This window comes from Candida tropicalis (assembly GCF_000006335.3).
Source record: "Candida tropicalis MYA-3404 genomic scaffold supercont3.3, whole genome shotgun sequence".
NCBI classification, from domain to species: domain Eukaryota; kingdom Fungi; phylum Ascomycota; class Pichiomycetes; order Serinales; family Debaryomycetaceae; genus Candida; species Candida tropicalis.
In genome coordinates this window covers 401,116-424,068 of record NW_003020055.1, presented here as the reverse complement: position 1 = coordinate 424,068, position 22,953 = coordinate 401,116, and the positions used below count along the sequence as shown (strand labels likewise).

The 22,953-nt window shown below is 28.6% G+C and overlaps 10 protein-coding genes across 10 annotated transcripts; 6 read left to right on the top strand and 4 right to left on the bottom strand. All coding sequences in view use genetic code 12, as the record gives it.

Annotated features, from left to right (window-relative positions):
- Nucleotides 1-340: 340 nt before the first annotated feature.
- CTRG_02282 (uncharacterized protein) lies at nt 341-2,905 on the top strand (the record flags this gene model as incomplete). Its single annotated transcript, XM_002547940.1, has 1 exon — nt 341-2,905. One exon carries the CDS (start codon nt 341-343, stop codon nt 2,903-2,905), a length of 2,565 nt encoding a protein of 854 aa, XP_002547986.1.
- CTRG_02283 (uncharacterized protein) lies at nt 2,119-2,820 on the bottom strand (the record flags this gene model as incomplete). The annotated part of the gene is made up of 1 exon (XM_002547939.1): nt 2,119-2,820. One exon carries the CDS (start codon nt 2,818-2,820, stop codon nt 2,119-2,121), a length of 702 nt encoding a protein of 233 aa, XP_002547985.1.
- A 3,148-nt stretch (nt 2,906-6,053) lies between the features above and the next one.
- CTRG_02281 (tRNA splicing endonuclease subunit) lies at nt 6,054-7,343 on the top strand (the record flags this gene model as incomplete). Its single annotated transcript, XM_002547938.1, has 1 exon — nt 6,054-7,343. The coding sequence occupies one exon, from the start codon at nt 6,054-6,056 to the stop codon at nt 7,341-7,343; it is 1,290 nt and encodes a 429-aa protein (XP_002547984.1).
- Nucleotides 7,344-7,371: 28 nt separating this feature from the next.
- Nucleotides 7,372-9,528, bottom strand: SKN1 (Skn1p; the record flags this gene model as incomplete). The annotated part of the gene is made up of 1 exon (XM_002547937.1): nt 7,372-9,528. The coding sequence occupies one exon, from the start codon at nt 9,526-9,528 to the stop codon at nt 7,372-7,374; it is 2,157 nt and encodes a 718-aa protein (XP_002547983.1).
- A 3,096-nt stretch (nt 9,529-12,624) lies between these two features.
- KRE6 (beta-glucan synthesis-associated protein) lies at nt 12,625-14,811 on the top strand (the record flags this gene model as incomplete). Its single annotated transcript, XM_002547936.1, has 1 exon — nt 12,625-14,811. The coding sequence occupies one exon, from the start codon at nt 12,625-12,627 to the stop codon at nt 14,809-14,811; it is 2,187 nt and encodes a 728-aa protein (XP_002547982.1).
- Nucleotides 14,812-15,438: 627 nt separating this feature from the next.
- CTRG_02278 (uncharacterized protein) lies at nt 15,439-16,983 on the top strand (the record flags this gene model as incomplete). Its single annotated transcript, XM_002547935.1, has 1 exon — nt 15,439-16,983. One exon carries the CDS (start codon nt 15,439-15,441, stop codon nt 16,981-16,983), a length of 1,545 nt encoding a protein of 514 aa, XP_002547981.1.
- A 152-nt stretch (nt 16,984-17,135) lies between these two features.
- Nucleotides 17,136-17,699, top strand: CTRG_02277 (uncharacterized protein; the record flags this gene model as incomplete). Its single annotated transcript, XM_002547934.1, has 1 exon — nt 17,136-17,699. The coding sequence occupies one exon, from the start codon at nt 17,136-17,138 to the stop codon at nt 17,697-17,699; it is 564 nt and encodes a 187-aa protein (XP_002547980.1).
- A 246-nt stretch (nt 17,700-17,945) lies between these two features.
- Nucleotides 17,946-19,526, top strand: CTRG_02276 (glucose-induced degradation complex subunit; the record flags this gene model as incomplete). Its single annotated transcript, XM_002547933.1, has 1 exon — nt 17,946-19,526. The coding sequence occupies one exon, from the start codon at nt 17,946-17,948 to the stop codon at nt 19,524-19,526; it is 1,581 nt and encodes a 526-aa protein (XP_002547979.1).
- A 517-nt stretch (nt 19,527-20,043) lies between these two features.
- On the bottom strand, nt 20,044-20,535 carry CTRG_02275 (25S rRNA (uracil2634-N3)-methyltransferase; the record flags this gene model as incomplete). The annotated part of the gene is made up of 1 exon (XM_002547932.1): nt 20,044-20,535. The coding sequence occupies one exon, from the start codon at nt 20,533-20,535 to the stop codon at nt 20,044-20,046; it is 492 nt and encodes a 163-aa protein (XP_002547978.1).
- A 1,096-nt stretch (nt 20,536-21,631) lies between these two features.
- Nucleotides 21,632-22,438, bottom strand: CTRG_02274 (uncharacterized protein; the record flags this gene model as incomplete). The annotated part of the gene is made up of 1 exon (XM_002547931.1): nt 21,632-22,438. The coding sequence occupies one exon, from the start codon at nt 22,436-22,438 to the stop codon at nt 21,632-21,634; it is 807 nt and encodes a 268-aa protein (XP_002547977.1).
- Nucleotides 22,439-22,953: the final 515 nt, after the last annotated feature.

The following is a 22,953-nucleotide window of genomic DNA, read 5'->3' as shown; positions in this document are numbered from 1 at the left end:
CATTCTTGCTTGCATAGGTAACACAATGTACAACAGTAGTTGTCCATCTTTAACTAACCCCGTTTTATATAATTATACAATAAGATTAAATTGTCACGAGTAGGAAATTGGTGATTTCAATAATATATCAAATCGCTCACTTCATACAGTAAACAAATAAATTCCTAAATTACGTTCTCTTCATCATTTTAGTTTTTGTTATTTGACATAGAACGTGCTGATAATACACGTGACATACGCGTCTATGGAGAAATAAATATCAACACACAATTTAATTTTATTTTTCAGCAACCAATAAACAACAGTTAATGTATTGACCAAACCAAGTGTTCTAAACAAGATGAGACAAATTTCATTACTTGATCTTCCCGATGAAGTAATTATTTATATAATTGAATGTTTGCCAGAAGAAGTAATTAATAGATTAAAAGATGTCCCTGAATTACGATTGAATATTTTACGAGTTTTATACAAAGAAGTTACAATTATTCCTCCAAATATTTATGGAGATGGTATATACATGATGTTTCACTCTGAAAGTAATATGTCAATTCGAACACCTGGATCCGAACAAATTGATATTAAAGAATTTATAACTAGTATTAATGATAATACTGTTGAAATTATTAAAAAGGCAACATTTACTGATCCGTCTCATTTATTTATGGTGTATGAGAAATATCCTGAAGTGTTGAAAAATATTAAAATCATTGTGGATTTTGATAGTTTTAGATGGGATAGAGAAATGGATAAGAATTTAATAGATTTTAAAAGGTTAGCTGAATTACCTTATGAAATTATTGGTCTTCATTCTGTGAATGAAGCATATAGTAAGCTGGAGTTATATGATTCAGAGGATGATGATTCAGAAAATGATTTAGAAAATGATTCAGAAAATAATTCGGAGGATTTTGATATAGAGCTTGTATCAGATGAAGAGATTCAAATTATTTCAGGAAGAGAGATGGAGGAATACCCCGATAGTGATTTAGACATTGATATGCACGAATATCAAGAAGAGGATAATGATATTGAAGATTCAGCTGATGCGTCGGATTTCAACGCAGACTCGGATATTGAACTTGAGACAAATTCATTGGATGAACTAGAAGATGAACTGAATGGATCAAATGATGGACCAATCACAGATTGGGTTGAAAATGAAATAATATTCAACAATGTGTCGACAATTTTAGCACAAGTTAATTTTGTTATGCAATTTTCAGGTTTCTCACATTTGACAAGTCTACTGATTAAACATTTATATGGACCTGTTTTAAAAGTTATACCTAAAGGAGTAGTCGATTTAAAAATTGATGAATTTTGTTTTATAGGTGCCCGTGATGGAACTTCATTTCCAGAAGGATTAAAATCTTTAGCTATTTTAAAACTAACTAGAGTTCAAGGTTTTAGTGCTGATCCTGTTGATATTTCATATTTGGAAAACCTCGAGACTTTTAAATGTGAATATAGTAGAGAATTTGTTCTTCCCAAAAACCTACAATCACTTGAAGCCAGTGATTCGATAAACTTGCGACAGATAATTTCAGAATGCCCATCAATAAAGTCAATTAAATGTTTTGACCTTTACGACAAAGATTGTGTGAACGAAGAAGTTAGCTTGCCAAATGATTTAGAAGTTTTAGAAATCATGGGTGACTACATTAAATACATGACAAAATATCAGTTGGAACCATTTAAAACAAGTCATGTTATAAATGTAGAAGATGAAAAGGATGCGGCGGTTGTGGTTAAGTTTCCTGAAATGCTAAAGAAATTAAAACTTCAATATGAGCCAGATGATCATGCATATGAAAATGTTCAAGTATTTTTGAATCGTCCAGAAACTACATTAAATCATTTAACATCTTTATGTTTGAGTGATTATGAAAATGGTCTATATATTGGACCATTACCTCAATCATTACAATATTTGTTTATTGACAATAGTACAGGTGTTGATTATGACGATTTGAAGACATTGAATAATTTGACATACCTTGATATTATGAATGTTGATTTAACTGAATTTGATTATGATTTACCTGATAATTTGAGAGAATTTCGTTTTAGAAATAATCATTGTGAAGTATTCAAGATCCGAGCAAAGAATCTTGATTATTTGGAAGTGGAAGGAGTTCTTATGGATAAATTAAATGGTTCTAATTTCCAAGTTCCTGAAAGTGTTACTACATTGAGTATTGAATACAGTGAAATCCAGGAGATTGATTCATCATTTAAATTCCCACCAAACTTAAGACAATTGTCATTAGCAGGTAATAAATTGTCCGTTTTACCACAGCTTCCGTCAAGTTTATTGAGATTATCATTGAGGTATAATAGATTTAGTGAGTTAAAAACACCAATTGATCTCCCACCAAATATTGAAGGACTTGATTTAAGTTGTAATGATCTACCAGATGATTTTAATTTTGCACATTTGAATTTGACCAAATATACTAAATTGAAAACATTATTACTACGCGAATATGAGAGAGAAGAAGAAGGGAATATACCAATTTTTGATTTGTCAGATTTACCTAAATCTTTAGTTGAACTCAATCTTAGTGAATGTAAAATCCAAAGAATTGTTGGTAAGTTTAGTGATTTCCCCCATCTTGAAAAACTCGATTTAAGAAGTAACAACAATAATGATAATAGTATTACGGAATTGTTAGATATAAAAGAAGATCCGTTGGAGTATCCATATTTCCCTGATAGCCTTAAACATTTATGGATAACTCGATCATTGAATAATGATAAAGAATGTGAAATTATTGACAAAATTCTAAAAGTGGTTTTAAAGAAGCCAAATATCATTTCAGTAAAAGTTACAGATGAATATACTGGTGAAGATGGAGTAATCACTGAAGCATTAAAATTATATTCCCCAGATGATTTTTAAATATACAGTATAAATACGTAGACAAATGAAACCTGTTGTAGTCGTGTCAAGATGAACAAAAAGAAAGAGCCCTATCTCTGTGAGAAATTGTTATAAAGAGCTCATCATTGAATTGAAAAAAAAAAAAAAATCAAGTTAATGTTTCAATTCCAGTGTTTTTTTTAAATGGGTATTTCTTATAGTGTTGTTTTTGCAGACTCAATGTAAGGTTGTATTTTTAGTTGGAGATTCAATTTTTCCTACGTTTGTTACTACAGTGGGGGGACATACAGTCGCTTGCAAAAAGTCTGGAGATTTTTTTTTCCTTTTGAAAAGTAGTGTACTGGATAATACACGAGAAATTCAAATAAATAAATATGTTCGTGTAGAACACAATTCCGATAGGAACCGAGAAAAATTTCACTACATCCGAATACTTTAGTAGATTGTTCACAGAAAAATACATAATTGTAAGTACCATCCATAGAGTCTCTATTGAAGTCTATATAATAGATATATATTCAATAGCTTGTATATTAAAAACAGTTAATTCTTTGTAAAACGGTACGTGAAAAACAGGAGAGAAAATTTTTTTTGTCCTCCGTTTTTGTGGCGTTTTTCAAAAGGAAAAAAAAATTTCCAGACTTTTTGCAAGCGACTGTAGATTTGAAAGCGGAATTGAAAAAATAAACAAACAAAAATTCCGCTCTCAGCCAAAATTCTAAGAAATCAGAAGAAAAGAAAACAATAATCCCTCAAAATGTAAACAAACAAAATTTGATATAAACAACGGCTTCGGAGGATAAATATAGAGTAGTTTTAATAGTCTCGTTCCGAGTTTAATAGTTTGTTAATTATTTCAAACAACATTAAATAATACTCTATAAAGCGCATTGGTGTCCAACACCTACTACTTAGACATCTAATATTGTCTGACCATAAGTTCTCTTTAGAAATTTTTGGTGCTGTAATCAACAGCTTCAAAAAGGCATGGTTCATTGCTTGTTTCTCATACAAATTCATTTTTTTTCTATTGGAATTTTTTGATTGTTTGATCACGGAGTATATTTGTAAAAGACACTACTTCCTTTTAATTTTTACTAATAGATTTTCGCGCTCACTACGATGGACAGATAATTTTGTCAATTTGACGAATTTTTCTTTGTTTATTTTTTCAATTCCGCTTTCAAATCTATGTCCCCCCACTGTACTAACTTTTTCATTATAAGTTTCTAGCATTGATTTTTATACATTATTCATCAATTGAAATACACATTTATATTTAATTTTTATATATCCATCTTTTCCTTGTTCATTACTCATTTAAATTATGTAAAATGTAGATAGTATCTTAACCCCAGTACAATCATTTATACCAGGTATATCTTTTAACAATGTCAATACTTACACTCTATCATGATAGTATTCATCATTCATAGTTGTAGACAAAGATAATAATTCAATGACAAATTAGAACAAATGAAAGATAAGTAGTGTACATGGTTACAAATTATCGATGTGATGGCACTCCATCGGCACGAGCATCCCCTAATGATGATATTTCACTTTTTCAACATTTTAATTTTAATATTCTTTCTTTCTTTCTTTCTTTATCTATTTTGGTTCTTTATTTCGTTTTGGTAATTCCCCTGCTTCGTAAATTTTGTTTTTGATGTATTTTGATGGGACTAATATAATGTTTGTATTTTCTTTGGCGTTGAATATGTCAAAACTACTAACGTTCTTTCCTCAATCATTATCATCTTGTTTTCAACAAGCTGTTAGATTCTAGCATTCTGTATATATATATATCTTTTTATTTATTTAGTTTTAATCATCTATTCCATTATTGTAAGATACTCATCTTTCTCCCCATCCCCCTCCTCCTCCCTCCTCTCAAATTCAAATTCAATATGATGTTTAAATCTATAGTTAAATTGTGGAATTAATAGATTCTATAATCAATCACGTGACTCGATTTTAGTAAGAGCAAACAAAAGAACAGGGGAGAAGAAAAAGTCGTGTATCTAAGCTCAACAAATTGCCCACAAGCGAGAACAGAACCAACAAACAAACCAACAAACAACGAACAACAAAAATTGATGTTTTTCGAAAAGTCGATATCTTTGATTGCCTTGATGTTGATATGTGGGCAATTCTGAGTTTTAATCAATGATTTTTTATATTTTTATTTGGAAGTATTAGGTTGTCGTAAGGGATTTTTGGTATATGATTGTGCATTAAACAAATATTGGATATTTCTAATCTGAATTTCTTTGTATAAATATCAGATAGTAGAATATTCCTTATTTGATACTAACTTGATTATTTCATTCTAGCAAAAACATTCAAATATTTATTCATTAATATATATATATATATATATATATATATATATGTGGTATACATTGTATTTTATATGAAATTTTGTCATTTGATAATGTGTAGATGATTCAGTTTGTTTCTTACTAACTGATTCATTCATTCTTTGACTTTTTGTTAATTAAACCTATCAAAGGTTACAAATATATTATTGATTCAAAATGATTAATAGTTAATATCTCTCATTAATACCATTTTATAAAGATCAGATATCCAGTATCTTTATCTCTTATTATTCATCTTCTCATTGGTATTATTTTCTTTTTCGATCTAAACATTTATTTATATGTTGAGCAAATCGAACCCCTGCTATATTTCTACCACAATTATTACATTGAAAATATTTTGAAGTTTCAATTTGTTTTAATTTAATTTTATCTTGATTTAAAAATTCTTTAGATACTTCAGGTATTGGATTAGTTAAATTATTTAATGTTGTTTGTTTAATTATATCATTTATTAAATCTTCCAATATTGATTCTGCCTAATAATAATCACAAAAATTCCATTGTTAGTTAATTATGTTGTTGAAGAATATAATCAATGGTGATGAACATACTAGGGCTCTATATGTTATTGGAGTATCTGTCATTATCGAGTAGTTGATCTTTTGGAGGGAAGAAGATATCTTGGTAGAGATTTTAAAAATATTTCAGTTTTGGAATCAAATACTCATTGAGAATTTTTGTTTGGTTCATTTTCACACGACTAAAAAAATAATTTTTTGCAAATATCAAGTCATCTTCATTACATTACATCACTAGTTTATCAAAGTATCACTAAAAAGATGGATGGATCAGAAGAAGATGATAGAATACAAACAGAGAAAACTTATGATATAGAAGATGAAATTCAAGATTGGAAATTTTTAAATAAATCAAATATACCAAAAAGAGGTGAAAAAGAATTTGAACCTGATGGTACAACTATTCAATCTTCAGCTCTTGAAGAATCTCAACTGACTATGTTTAATGCCCTTAATAATATTCGTGGACATCATTTAAAACATAAATTACTCGGTGTTTGGATTGAGGAAGGAGAAGAAGAAGGATATTGTTTTATATCTCATGTTAGAGGAAATTATTTTAAAGATTTAGGAAAAGGAATGAAATTTGGAAATGATTTACATGGAATGAAATTAAATAATTTAGAAACTATTTATTTAGCTGAAAGAGGTTCATTAATTGTATATTTGAATAATGAAGAATATTTAAATTGGTTAAATAAAGATGAACATAAGGGAGAAGAATTTGATATTGAAAAGAAATTAATTGCTCTTGATTTGGAATATCTATATTGTTTATTAAATATCCCATTAGCTAAATATCAAGTTTATGCATATTTGAAAAGATTAGGCTATGTATTACAAGAATTTACTCCTAAAGAAATTTCAATACCCAATCATACTCCAACATCAGATAGTGCAAGGAATCAGTTCACATTATGGCCAAGGGAATGGGGAATATTATCCTATCCTATATTTCATTCATTACATTTTAAAACAAAACATTATTTCAATTATACTGATATATTTAAATCAATTAAATTGAATACTAAACCAATAGATTATACCCCACCTACAAATCCAATGAATATAACATTTAATGTTTGGAAACCAATGCCTAATTTTTCAAAGAAAAATCCACCATTACCTGATTTTCAATTATGTGTTGCTGATACTTCTAAAAATACTAAATTTTTATCATTATCACAAATACAATCATTACATCTACAATTACAATCAATTAATGATGATGAAATGCCAAAAGTTATTCCAAAATTGAATACTACCAAAAAGGAGAATAAAAAAATGGAATCAAAGAAAGAAATTAGAGCTAAATTATATGCTCAACGTCAATTAAAATTAGATAAATCAATACAATTAAGAAATGAATATTTTAAAAAAAGAGATGAATTATTTAAAAATGGTGAAAATTCAATAATCTTAGCAATCGTAAATAATGGAATTATAAATTTTTTAACAATTTCACAAGGTCAATTCAATACTATAAAATCAAATTCAAGATTAAATGAAATTTATCCAAATAAAATACATTCAATTATATACAATTTTTAAAATACATACACACATAACATCAATTGAATTAACATCCGGTTAATTTATGTTTTGGGAAAGTATAACCACCTTGTTCAAAAGTAGTCAAATTCATATTATGATAGATATTTAAATGATTTTGAATATAATCATAAGTTGGATAATCATCAGGATCACAACCAACATTAATTGCATCAGGAGGTTGATAAACTCTAACATAATCAATCCTCATTGTTGAAGGAAACATTAAACTTGGCCAATCAATATAAGCCCAACTATTTGAAATACCTAAATTCATAATTAAAGAAATCGGTTCTTTTGGAAGTTGTCTCCAACCAATATTACCATTTGGATGTAATGCCTTTGCATGCATTGTAAAAGTAGGATCATCGCCAACAAACCAACGTAAATATCCATTTTCATCATCATTTAAATATTCATATCCATATTTTTGAAAATTATTTGCATTATCTCCAAATTGATACCATGTTGTATTTAACATTGTAACTCCTGAAACTGCTTGTTGGAATGGTCCACCAGTATATGTATTCATCAAAGTAACTGAACTATTATGAATTTCCATATAATCATAATCTGGATAATACCAAATATCATATGGTGCAATTTGTAATGATTGTGATACTCTACCAATAATTCCATGAATTTCCCCTTCTAATGCATCAATCTCAGGAGCACCTCTACCAACACCAGGATTTGGATGATCTTCACCAGGACATGTACATTTATTTAATCTTTGACCTGGTAAGTATGAAATACCATCGGGAGAACTTTGATTTGGGGTAATACCAGCATCACAAGAATCATAAGTATAAGGCCAAACCCCTTCAGTTGATGCTAAATATCCTGGTCTTCCTAAATTACCCATTGACCATAAACCAGGCCATAATCCTGTGATATTACCATAACCAGGTAATCTTGCCAGAAATTCTAATTTACCTTGAGTGAAACACATTTGATTCCATGATTGAACCATTCCAGAACGATATAATAAATTATGATTTCTAAAAGCGTCTAATCTTAAATTCAAAGTACCATTTTCAGTAGTTACAGCATCTGGATCATACCATTCTAAATCTTGAGTAGCAGCATAATGAAAATCAGGAGCTGTAAAAAATTGATCATCACCTTCATAAAAAGTTCTACCAATTGCATTAAATTCATCAGAAAATACCAATACCCATTCATCACCATCTTTTGAAATCCAAGTCAATGCATCTTCAGGAGTATCTGGATCAACTAAATTTTGTCTAATTGCACTCAACATTGGATAAGTATAATCAGTTAATATTTCATATTTCATAGTTGTAATTTTTGAACCATATTGAGCAAATGTGAAAACTGGTAATACAATAAATATAGCCAATGCACCAATTAATAATATTATAAATCCAATTAAACCACCCATTGATCTTTTATCCATATTTTTCAAATCATAAATGAATCGATTTTTATCATATTCTGCATCTTGGATAGGATCAGGATTATGTAAATAATCATCAGGTTCTTTTTCATCTATACTTAAAGGAAATGAACTTGCAGGATATCCACCAAAAGGACTAAAATCTTGTGAATTATCATAAATTCCCATTAATTCATTACTTGAATTTTGAGTGAACAGTGATGAAGAATAATTTGAATTATTATCTATTGAACTATTAATATCTTTTGTAATATTGCTATTTTGAAAAGAAATACTTTGTTGTGAAGTTGACGATGATGGTTGAACATGTTTTGGATATCTATCTAATCCAGAAGGTTGAGTCATTATTGAATTATTATTATTAAGGTTGTTGTTACTTTCATTTGATATTGGAACTGGAATTGGAGAAGATTGTCTATAAGTTGAATTTAATAAAGGTTGAAATTGTGATCTTTGAGTAGTATTTGGAGAATCTGAATATATTGAATTTGTTTCACTATAGTTTATTATAGGTTGTTGTTGGTTATTAGGAAATCTATCATTTGTTGGAGTTGAAACATTAAATTGTATTGAATCTGAACTATTTGTATTCGATTGATCAGAAAATGGATTTTGTATTTGATTGTTGTTGTTGTTGTTTACAGTTGAAGATTGACTGTTTAAATCCGTTGTTGAATTATTATTTGAAAATTGAAAATTTTCTTCATGACCTTCAGAATCAACAAATCTTATTTTGGGAGCATTGTAAGTTAGATCTCTTGCCATGGTTAAATGGGTTTAATAATGGTAGATTGGTGATATAAAGAATGAATAAATAAATGAATAAACACGAGTTAAGTAGAAAAGTAGAAAAAGAAGAACAACACGAATATAAGAAAAAGAAAACGAAAAAAGAAAGGGAAGAAAAATGGTTAATAATATATATAAAAATAAATATAAAGTTACATAATCTTACCACAAGTTACAGTTACAGTTTCTTTTCAACAAATAACCTTCTTGTTGTTCTTGTCCTTGTTGTTGATTATGATGATGAAATTTTTTTTTTTTTTTTTATTTTTATTTCGCAACTTTTATTTTTTTTTCTTGTTTACATTTTTTTTCTTGGGTTCAAACTAAAAATAATAAACAAAGCAAAGTAAGACGATTGGTCAAGGATTTCTCTTGGTATTGAATTAGCTGCTCAACAGGTTTCATAACTAACTGCTCTCATGGTAATGGTGATGATAATGGTGGTAGAAAAGAGAGTAGGCAGAGTAGAATACAGTTGTTGTTGTTCTTGTTGATGGTGGTAATGATAGTTGTGCTGCAGAAGTCACGTGAAATATTTTAGTGCGGAGAAAAAAAACCTCATAACTACGAACCAATGTGTAACATCTACAAAAATTGTATAGATTTTTACTCAGGAAATGAAGCAAATTACAAATCAAATACTAAGAATATTTATCTACAACATCGATTAATGGATATCTAGACAAATGCTACCAAATATTATAGATACACTTAGTCTACAGTTCCATCTAAGCGATCTTTCACTAATCAAGCTTAATTATCATTTTGCATCCAATATACAGATGTTAAAAATATTCCTCGACAGCATTATGTAAGCAATAGTTATGTCAGACTCCACTTTTCAATGTTAAATAGCCATGTGAGTATATATGAGAGAGAGTGAGTGTTACTATTTTTAAACAGTATTATTAAGCACAACAAGTTAAGAACAATATAAACATAGCCTCATTTGTGTGTGTGTGTGTGTGTACATCGTTCAATACATATAAAAAGGCTCGTCCATACTGTGATTAGTAAAAGTTATTGAGGTTTATTTTTCTTGATTTGTTTAAAGAACTTGAAGAAGAAGAAGAATAACCGCTTATACGAGTAATATACATGCAAACACGTCTTGAATGAAAAGAAATCCCAGCTTGATACATTCTCCTACAAGAGAATGTGTCAGTAAGACCATCAGGGCTAGAGTTAATCTAAATGATACACAAAATATCCATTCCTACTCCTTTCTTACTACTAACCAACCAACTAACCCACATTGTGTTCCTGCAAAGTTGTTGATTTTGTTCAACTTACGTACATGTCGTAGTAATCTCTTCTCCTTCGTCCAGTGCCCGCCCGCCCCCTTTTTTTTTTGCGTGTGTAGTAAGAGATAAACAAATCAAATACAATTTGTTTCACGTGTTTGTGATACCAATACAAATACAAATACAAAACCCACTAAAGACACAAGGCGCCTTCTTCTGGATCTTTTTTTTTATAGAACCAATACAAGGCTCTACATTGCTTCAAATATTATTATTACGCCAATCATTTTCTAGTTAAGCTAATAAATGAATCTGAAAAATTGTTTTTCTTACATTAAGCACATGTAATAATTTAACTCTATTAAGTAATTGAGTTCATTTTTTTGTACTTATATAGTAGAACATCGCAACAAAATTACTACATAAGAGAGCTGTCGTTGATGTTGATAATGTTGGTGTTGTATAGTAAGATGAAATTGTATGAGATCTTTGAGCTCCCACCCCCCTGTTGTTTTAATAGGACAAATCACGAGTTTGATCTAAATTTTTTATAAGCCAAAACAAATTCTTTACACCGTCGGTTAAATTGGAAGTGTGTGGAAATAGAAATCTCATATCTAACAATAAGAAGAAGAAAAAGAAGAAGAAGAACAAGCCTTAATCAGTGCAGATACTATTGAATAAAATTAAAATAATAAAACAAACACTAAAAAGAGGCAAAGTAAAGTTTAAAACTTAATAAAATCAGAAAGATAGTACCATCGGTCCGTGACCATCGGGGGAGGGAGGAAAGAGGAGAGAGGAGAGAGGAAGGGTGGCCGTAAATGGTTGTAAGTGGTAGTACTGTCTGCCTACATTTACGGCGACCACGCCAACTTACTACCACCACCACCACTAACACACTGCATTAAAAAAAATGAAAATTTCTTTTTTTTTCTTTACGTGTGTGGAATAATGTCGTGCATGAAATGTCGCGTGCTGTTACTTGTTTTTGTTGATTTTTTTCTATTTTTGGAATGTCGTATCGATTTGTTTCTATGGTGGGTGTCTTTGTGCCACAACAAGAAATTCAATTTTTTTTGATTTTGTTACACTACCTTGCGTTGCTTGTGTTGTGTTCTTGTGTGTGTGTGTGTGTGTGTGGGCATAAGCCATAAACATACAATTTCATGTTTTCTACACTCATGGGAAATTTTTTTTTTTCTTTATTTTTTATTTCAAAACTCTTTCTTTTATTTTCTTCAACAACTACTCATTATTATCAACAACAACATCAACAACTACTAATAGTTTAAACACTACTATTTCCATTCGTTTATTACTGATTGATATTTCACTGCCCCCCTTGATTATAATTTAATTTCTTTTTCGTTTCAGGAACCAAAAGAAAAAAGAAAAAAAAATTTTTCCTTAACAAAAAATTCTTGATTTCTAGATTTCTTGATTTCTTGAGTTTTTCCTTGTTGAAAGAAAAAGTTTTTCCACTAATAGTTATAACGACGACAGCAATTCTTACTCATTCTGGTTGTATTATACCAAGAGATAGTTTCGTCAAGAATAATAATATCGTCTACCAAGAAGATCATTCGTCATCATTCTTTCTTTCTTTAACAATATCAAGAAAAAAACAAACAAACAAACAATTCCCTTTAGTCTATTTTTTGATAATCTAAACTATATTCAAGAAAAAGAATAAATAATAGCAACGTTTGATTTTCATATTACATCGCCCGTAAGTTGCAAAAGAAATAATTACCAAGAGATCTATCGTATTGCAAAAATAATAACATAACATAACAATAACAATAATAATAATAATATATTCATAATGGCATCTTCGTCAAGAGATTTAACTTCAAATAATCCTCAATATAATCGAGTGAATCAAATTGAAGATCAAGATGATGATTTAAATTCAGCTTTCAATCCAAGAAATCCATTTGCTGATGATATAAATGATCCAGATTCTTCTGGTTCTGTTTCTTCTTCATCTCAACAACAACAACAAGAACAACAAGAACAGCAACATCCACAAGATCCTTCATCTTCTTCATCTCCATCTCCTTCAACTCAACAACATTTCCAAGAATCTGAATATGGTAAACCATTCCAAGCTTATAGTGGATATTATTCAAATGGAGGAAGTTCACAATATTTAAATCAAGATTTATCAAATTCTGAAAATGATTCAAAATTATTATCAAGTGCTCATTTCACAACAACTAGTCGTGATGTTTCATCTTCTTCAACTTCTGAAAACAAATTAAATCCAAAATCAGCTACTGAATTTGATAGATATCCTTCATTAGCCGGTTCAAGAGTTGTTTCTACAACTTCTTTACTTTCTTATAATAATCTTCATTCCAATTCACAAACTCCTCGTCCAATAGGTAGTGGATCTCGAGATTCAACTCATAGTAGCGTTAATAACGAATCAACCCTTTCTGATAGATCAAATAGTCCTTATGCTACTGATTTTAGTCCTTTTGGTGGATATCCTGCCAGTTCATTCCCATTAAGCATTGATGAAAAAGAATCCGATGATTATTTACATAACCCTGATCCAGTAGTTGATGCAGAATATGATAAAAATAGATTTATGTATGATTTGAAAAATATGGATAAAAGATCATTGGGTGGTTTAATTGGTCTTATTGTTTTATTACTTGGTGCATTGGCTGTTTTCATTGTTCTTCCTGCTTTAACTTATTCTGGTGCTACTAGTCCTTATCGTCCTGAACATTATGAAATTTTAACTGATTATACTTATCCAATGTTGAGTGCAATTAGACAAAGTTTAGTTGATCCAGATACTCCTGAAGATGCCCTTTATAAAACTTCTAAGGATGGTGATAAATGGGTATTGGTATTTTCTGATGAATTTGATGTTGAAGGAAGAACTTTTTATGAAGGTGATGATCAATTTTTCACTGCTCCTGATATTCATTATGATGCTACTAAAGATTTAGAATGGTATGATCCAGATGCTTCTTCAACTGCAAATGGTACTTTGAATTTACGTATGGATGCTTTTAAAAATCATAATTTATTTTATAGATCAGGTATGGTTCAATCATGGAATCAAATGTGTTTCACTCAAGGACATTTAGAAATTCTGGCTAGATTACCAAATTATGGTAATGTTACTGGGTTATGGCCTGGTTTATGGTCAATGGGTAATTTGGGTAGACCAGGATATTTAGCTTCAACAGATGGTGTTTGGCCATATTCTTATGATTCATGTGATGCTGGTATTACACCAAATCAAAGTTCTCCAGATGGTATTTCATATTTACCAGGTCAAAGATTAAATAAATGTACATGTCCTGGTGAAGATCATCCAAATCCTGGTGTTGGTAGAGGTGCTCCTGAAATTGATGTTATTGAAGGTGAAGTTATGACTGATTCTACAGGAAGATTAGAAAATAATGGTGTTGCTTCTCAATCATTACAATTGGCACCAATGGATATTTGGTATTATCCAGATTATGATTATGTTGAAATTTATAATAGTTCAGTTACAACTATGAACACATATACTGGTGGACCATTCCAACAAGCATTATCAGCAACAACTACATTAAATGTTACATGGTATGAATTTGGAGATCATGCCCATAATTTCCAAACTTATGGATATGAATATTTGAATGATGATGAAACTGGTTATTTACGTTGGTTTGTAGGTCAAGATCCAACATTAACTGTCTATTCAAAAGCATTACATGCTAATGGTAATATTGGTGCAAGACCACTTTCAAAAGAACCAATGAGTTTAATTTTAAATTTGGGTATTTCCAATAATTGGGCTTATATTGATTGGAATAGTTTATTTTTCCCAGTTACCATGAGAGTTGATTATGTTAGAGTTTATCAACCTCAAGATGCAATTAATGTAGGTTGTGATCCTGATGATTATCCAACTTATGATTATATTGAAAGTCATAAAGATATTTATTATAATGTTAACTTGACTACTTTTGAAGAAAGGTGGTTATACTTTCCCAAAACATAAGTTAATTGGTTGTTAAAAGGATTTAAAAAGAGTTATTGTGTTTTTGTTTTAGTTAGTTTTTATTTGCTTCTACTATTTTCTTTCATCATCATTATTATTATTATTATTATTGTATATTAAGAAATATAATTTATAGACATTGTTTGGTTTTAAAATTTGTTTATTTAATTAATTGTAGAATCTGTAATTCTTCATTGGTTGAAGAATATACTCCCCCCAGATGGGGCTATGAGCCGATTCCGATGGGGTTTATTGTAGAAACCAACAGTGGCATCGATAAATTATCAATCAATGATTTCTCATTTCGCAGCCACATTTGAAATTGGGGACCCGTGGAAAGATTCCAAAAAAAAAAATTTGAATAGGCGCCACAGTTTTTTAATGTACGGTGATAATCATTAATAACCATTTACATAAACACACAATAGTTAAAGTTTATGATTCAAGAATTAGATTATGTGTCAAAAGAAAGTAAAATCATGTAATTTTAAAAAAAGATTAATACTAACCGTTAATTAATTTAAAATGTGAGAGCCACAATTGATCTTCCCAGTTTTCTTATAAATACTCCCTTCAATAGTCATCCATTTCAGAGAATTAGATGTTCTCTTGGTCATCAATAACACAATGGTTTCATTGAATATTAACTCGATTGGTATAATTGGTGGTGGTCCAGGGGGATTAGCTTCACTTTATGAATTTTTGAATACTTCAAAAGATGGTGAATCTACAATTGGTACTGATAAAAGACCAATTAATCCAGCATTTTCTAAAATAGTTGTATTTGAACAAAAAGATCAACCTGGCGGAGTTTGGACTAAATCTAATAATAAAAAAGAATATGATTTTGAAATCCCACCTCAAGATATTTTAAATACTGAAAATTATAACGATCCTTTTATAATTAGACCTAAAAATGAAATACCTGATGGGATTCAAGAATCAAGTAAAGAAAATCCAATCATTACTGAAAAGAATAAATTACAAGATGAATTGGAATGGAAAAGAAATGGAATTTATCCATTTTTATTCACAAATATTCCTGCAAGATTTACAAGATTTAGTTATTTACCCAATGAACAACAATATCAAGATAAATCAAGAATTATTTATCCATTTTTATATCATCAAGAATTAGAACAAAGATTTATTGATTTTATAAATCAACAAGAATTAAATCAATATATTAGAACAAATACAACAATTGAAAATATTTATAAAAATCAACAAGGTAAATGGATAATAACAGCAAGGTATAAAAACCCAAATACTAATAAAAATGAATGGTACAAGGAAGAATTTGATGCTATTGTTATTGCAAATGGTCATTATACAATTCCATATATTCCAAAAATTAAAGGATTATCAAAATTTAATGAAAATTTCCCCAATGTTTTAATTCATGCTAAATCTTTTAAATCAATTGAAGAATTTGAAAATAAAAATGTATTAATTATTGGTGGTTCAATATCAGCAGCAAATTTAATTCAATATATTATACCTGTTGCTAAATCAATTACAAATTCAAAACGTGGTAAATCAATTGCTTTTGAATTTATTAACGATGCTTTAAAAGTTCCTGAAATTATACAAAAAGAAACAATTGATAAAATTGATCCTAAAACTGGTAATGTTCATTTTAAAGATGGTAGTATTGGTAAATATGATAAAATTTTAATTACAACTGGGTATCATTATCATTATCCATTTGCTTCAGATTATTTAAAATTAGTTAATCCTGGAAATTTATCAAGAGTTAAAGGATTATATTATGATACATTTTATCAAAATGATCCAACTTTAGGTACTGTTGGTATAGCAGTATCACATTTGAATTTTCATACTATTGAAGCAAGTTCAATTGCTTTAGCTGGTGTTTGGTCAGGTTATAAACAATTACCAAGTTTAAAAGAACAACAAGATTGGGAAACTTCAAATGTTGAATCCAAAGGTGATTCAATTATTTTCCATTATTATAATCATCATGAAGCAAAAGAGAAATTTGTTGATAAATTGGTGAATTTTGCTCCTAAAAATAGATATAATCCTTTAGAAATTGATGGGGAATTTGTTAATGAAATTGATGATGGATTGGAAAAATTATCTGAATTATATTATTCACTCAAAGATAAAAAATTAACCATTAAAGATACTTCGTTACCCGTTGAATGATGATTGGTAGTGGCATATCAATTAAAGTTAGTAGGATTGTTTTGTTTTTGCAGTCAAATATCCAAAAAAAAAAAAAAAATAAAAAAATTCAATAAACAGATTTTAGATTATTATTCTTAATCCTATTTGTAGATCAATTTATAATCAGTGTCATGGGTAAAGGAAGATCAATAAGGATTAAAAAGATCCATGTTGTTAAACAAAAAACAACTAAAGTAACATCAATTCCTCAATATAATCATCATCATCGTTCAATTACACCTCCAGTCACGTTATCGAGTCAAAAAATTTACGAAGAATATAAGAAATCTCAATTATTAGATCTTAATTCATTTCTTGAAGAATTAGAAACATTTAAATCTTCATCAATAACTACTTCTTCTAAGAGTAATAATAATCCAGAATTATTATTAAAACAATCTTGGGATAGATTGAAAGAACAATTGAAATTAAATGATGATATTTATCATTTAAAATTATTAGAACTTAAACTGAATGATGAAAAGAAACATTATAAGAATGGAAGAATATTGGATACTAAAGAGATTGAATATATTGAATTAAGAAATGAAACTTTAGAATTAATTAAACCGGTTGATATTATGGTTAATCAATTATTAAATGATTGGAAACGTGAACTTGATCACGAGTCTCAATTACCACCATTAAACCAAAGGGATGACTTTACCGAGTTACCATTAGATCATTCACTTTAATTGCTTATCCTTATCATCATCATTTATCATTTGGTTGTTAATTAATAATATGACGTAACTACCATGTTGCGACATTCTATCAGAACGACATTAGTTCAATTTTAAGGGGATACGACATTGCACACAAAAATTTTAATCAAGAGGAAAAAAATTGTGGGTCAAAAATCAAAATCAAAATCACAATCAGAATCACCACACATCAGAACTACCACCACCACCACAACAACAACAACTAACCCTATAAGGATGACGGAACCAACGTTAAATTTTCATATTCAAACACATCAGACACAATTTAAAATCCCTGTTGAACTAATCAAGAAGAATTTCAAATCAATACAAAAACTAATTGAAAAACAAAAGAAGCAATTGACTGAAGATATAAATAAGATTAAAAAGATTAAGAATTTATCAAATGAATCAAAATTGGAATTAATTCAAAAATTAATTAAAAATTTCGAAATTTTTAATAAAAAATTGATCAATTCAATTAAAAAAGATGAAGAATTTAGATCTCGATTAATTGCTAGATTAGAGAATTTACAAGAATTGGAGAAGTTTGTTATACATCTGGATGTTAAAACAAACAAGGATAAGGATAAGAATAACGATAATAATAATAGTAGTAGTAATGATGATGATAAGAGTAATGGTAATAGTGAGAGCACTGATGAAGGAGATAAGGTGTTGGATTTACATAATCCGAATTTGATCAATTGGTATAGAGATGAAACTAATTTATTAATTATTGATTATTTAATTAAATCAAATACCAGAAATGAAGAAAATGTTGGATTATTATTATTGAAGAGTTTATCAGAAAGTAATAATGGGAAATTAATGAAATTGATTGATTATGATTTATTTGAAAATTTCAATAAAGTATTTGTTTCAATAATTCAAAATCATGATTTAACATTGATAATTTCATGGTTTAATGAAAATAGAAACGCTCTTAAAAAAATCAATTCAAATTTAGAATTTGAAATCAATTATTGTAAATTTTTAACATTAATTGAAAATGGTGATATTAATGAAGCTATAAATTATTCAAGAGAACATTTATCAAGTTATGGAAATAAAGAAAATTATCCTGATGAAAAAGATAATTTAAATCATTTAATTAATTTAGAAAGACTTAAAAGTTTAGGTGGATTATTGGTATTTAGATCAATGGAACAACAACAAGAAGAAGACTTACAAAATTCCAATCAATTGACATTTTCAAATAAATTAATGATTAATTCAATACAATTTAAAGAATATCAAAAATTATTATCAAATGAAAGATGGGAAAGTTTATCCCAATGTTTTATTGAAAATTTCACCAAATTATATGGTATCACTAAAAATTATCCAATTTATATTTATCTTTCTGCTGGTTTATCAAGTTTGAAAACTAAGTCATGTTATCATAATTCTGAAAATACCATTTTCAAAGATTTAAATACATTATCTTCAGATAATATGGATACGGATAAACTACAAGACTTATCTGATGAAGAAAATATTGTATTATCAGATAAGAAATATCGAGGTCCAAATTATTATTATCAACTTTTAAACAAGATCAACAATTGTCCTGTTTGTTCACCAGAATTGTTTAAATTAAGTCAGAATCTACCATATGCTCAATTAATTACAAGTATATTTAATAATCCTTTCAAATTACCTAATGGGAATATTTATCCATTTGATAAATTACTATCACCAAATGATAAATATTTACTGGAGAAGAATACTTTATTAAGATTGAATCAAATTAAAGATCCTTTAACTAAAGAAATATTTTCTATAGATAATTGTATAAGAGTCTTTCCAGCTTAGGTTTATATTCCTACTAAGCTGATTTACCTTTGCCCCACGTCTTACTACTCCTCATCCTTATCCTCATCATCTTTATTATTATTGATCCATTCTTCAAATATATAAATTCTTGCATCTCTTTCAGAGGCAGGTTTAGTTGTATCTTTAGTACTATTTGTTCTTCTATGATGATATTCAGGAAACATACTCCAATCAAATCTACCTGATCTTTTCAACTTTATAACCTTGACTTTTCTCTAATATTTTAATACCCCATGAATGATAAGGTTCACCTTCAAATAATGAAATTATAATCTTTCCTTGAATGGTATTATATCCTTGTAAATCATTATTCAGATTAATTAATTCAAATACTTGTTTACAATTTTTAAAATACTCCAAAATTAACTTTTGATGATCTCGAATATTTCTATCTTGATCTTTAATTCCTTTCCCAGTATGTGGGAAATTAAACATTATATAATTCAATCCATCATTACTATTTCTATTTGTATCTTCATCAAATAATTTCAATTTTTTATTTGCTTTTTTTTTGTTTTGAATTTTGAATTAATTTTAATGTTAATGGTAAATTAGTAGCATCTACTTGATGAATAATTTTAACTCCAAATTCTTTTAATTCTTTTAAAACTTCATCAACATTTGGATATTTTAAAATTAATTCTTCATATGAATCAAAACTTGTAGCTATTAAATTTTCAGGTATTAAATAATTTTGTAATATTAATGATTTAGCAAATGTAAAATCCCCTTCTCCAATTAATAATACTTTATCTTCATTTAAAAATGGCATTAATCCTTTAGATATTCCTTTATTTCCATGTAATTTATTATTTTGTTTAGATTTTTTAGAAGTTTTCATTGATTTAATCTTATTTAATTTATTTTCATTTGAAATTTCTGCATTTTTAAGTAATTTAGCTTGGGTTTGTTCTTTTGTTTGATGTCGTATTAATGCTCCTTTTAAACCTTTAGATTGAATTGATTTCCCCTTTAGTTTTCTCCCCATTCTCGTTAACGAATACTAAAATTTATCCTATTTTGATCGATGATGAATATGATGATGATCATCTCTGATAAATTTACTTGATGGAGATTATTCTTTTTTTTTGGAATCAAATACACGTCTTATTATTGTACATAAGTACACGACTTGTGATTTTGTTCACGTGATTTACAGACATATAGTTAGTGGAATTAATTAAATGATATGTCTGATGGCACAACTAGAACTATGTAAATGTGGTCATTGATCAATTAATAATAATATTTTTGAATGAGAGTTTAGTTTCTGAGGGTGATTTGTTTTAAACACGTAGATTTGTATACTTATAGTACTTCCATGGCATGGTCTTATCATTATAGATACACAGCATGGTAATTAACCGTAACATATTGTCATCATTGTAGTAGTAATAGTAGTGGTAGTAGTAATAGTAGTATCCTCGGGTAACCAGTTGTTGCATTGTAACTTTAATAAAAATGAATGTTACATTCAACATTATTGTTACATTATGAAACATACAAAGCAAAAAGAACTGGAATTATAATAATAAAATCAAAAAGTATAAATACAGGTTGAAATTCCTTTTAGTTATTTTGTTATATTTGGACATTAGGGTTGTCAATATGGAACGTATGCAATTGGGTCAGGGTGCCCCATAGCATTTATGAATTATGGGATTGGTTGATATCTCTTTGGTCGGCAAAATAAACAAATGCTTGTTGAACTTTGGATTTCTTTTCGGCTTATATATGTTTTTAAGTCGTCAAAGGTACCAACTGTGGATTTGATTTTTTGGAATCGAATTGGACTTAAAAATATTTACTAACTATTAATGGTCGATATTCGATCTAGCATGTTTATAGAATGATTTAATGTATATGTATTAGGTTATATTTATTTTTGTTTATCATAGATACTGTAAATGACACTCTTCTGTATTGTTGTTCCATTATTTTCTTAATTGATGATGATTTGTCTGTATAATCATTTCTCTCAACTACAAATTACATTTAATATTAAGTGATGAACTCCAATCATTTTACTATACATCTTACAATACTACTGAATAAATGACTTGACAACTCATTTAAATCATCATTCAATCTCTTGAATAGACACCTTCTGTTAACTCATATCTCAATCTATTCGTTGCATGAATTACATCTTCCCAATTATGAGTGTGCTCTCCTTTTTTAAAATATCCCAAACCTTTATCAAATTGATTCAAAAACTCACTTACAGATTTTTCAGTTTCTGGAATAGGCGAATTATTATGATTATGATTAGGATGAGATTGCAAGTGGTTGCTATTTTCAAAATTAGCAGTAGTGTTTAATGATGCTTGTCGTTGTGGAATTTGCTTCCTGGATAAAACTTTTGCATTTCTATTATGTTGTGGAATCGAATCTGTTACTTTCAAACCTTGGGTTGTATTTAACGTAGGATATTTTACGTTATTAATATGCAAGTGGTTTTTGAATGATCCTTGTTTGGGTCCTGGTATAGTTGATATAGTTATTCTTTCATAATCTTCAAAATTCATTATTCCCTTTGATCGGTAAAACTCATCGAGTACTTCACGATAATTGTTAGGAATCTTACTTCTCTTTTTAGATTTCTTTGTATTGGTCGAATTTTGATTTTCCAATTGTGTAAATGAACGTTTTAGGTCATTTGAAAGAATTTGTTGTGAACTAAGATTGATATTATTATTGTTTAATGAATGAGCTAATGGAATAGGAACAGTATTAAAAATTGAATCAATGCCCAGCATGTTAGAACAAGAACTGCAATATCCATAATCATCTAAGCATTTTATTTTATTGCAATTCTTACAATTTATTCCAACTTGAGGAGATGGCAAATTCTGATATGTTTGGGTTGTATGATTGATTCCACGATACATCCTGACAAATGTGTTCTCTTATACTTTTATTCAACGTAAGACGAATTAGATAATTCTGAGCCAGGAATTGGATTAATTTCAAAATTAAAGAAAAATCCTCTTTATGCCATCAAAACTAAAATCGGTCGATAGTGCACGACGTACGCGATTATTAATTGGTCTATACGCCTATTACACAAAACATGAAATTTAAGTACACGTTATATACGCGTCTCTCTCACATACTTGCCCTCGCTTTGAAATATTCAAAAGGAAAGGTATAAATACCTGTTGAAGTTTCCTCAACATACATAAATTTATAATTTTATGTTTCTTTTCATTAGTATGACCAAATTTTCGTGTAAATGGCAACCGTTCTTTTCCATGTTAATTTTGGTTCTAGCTATTTTTTAACTACTAACGTTCAATATTCGATCTAGCAGAAAGATATACATGTATATAGAAGTTGTTTCTAATTTAATGTACAAATATTTACTTATAGCAATAACTGTAACTCATTATTCCCTACTTGGTTC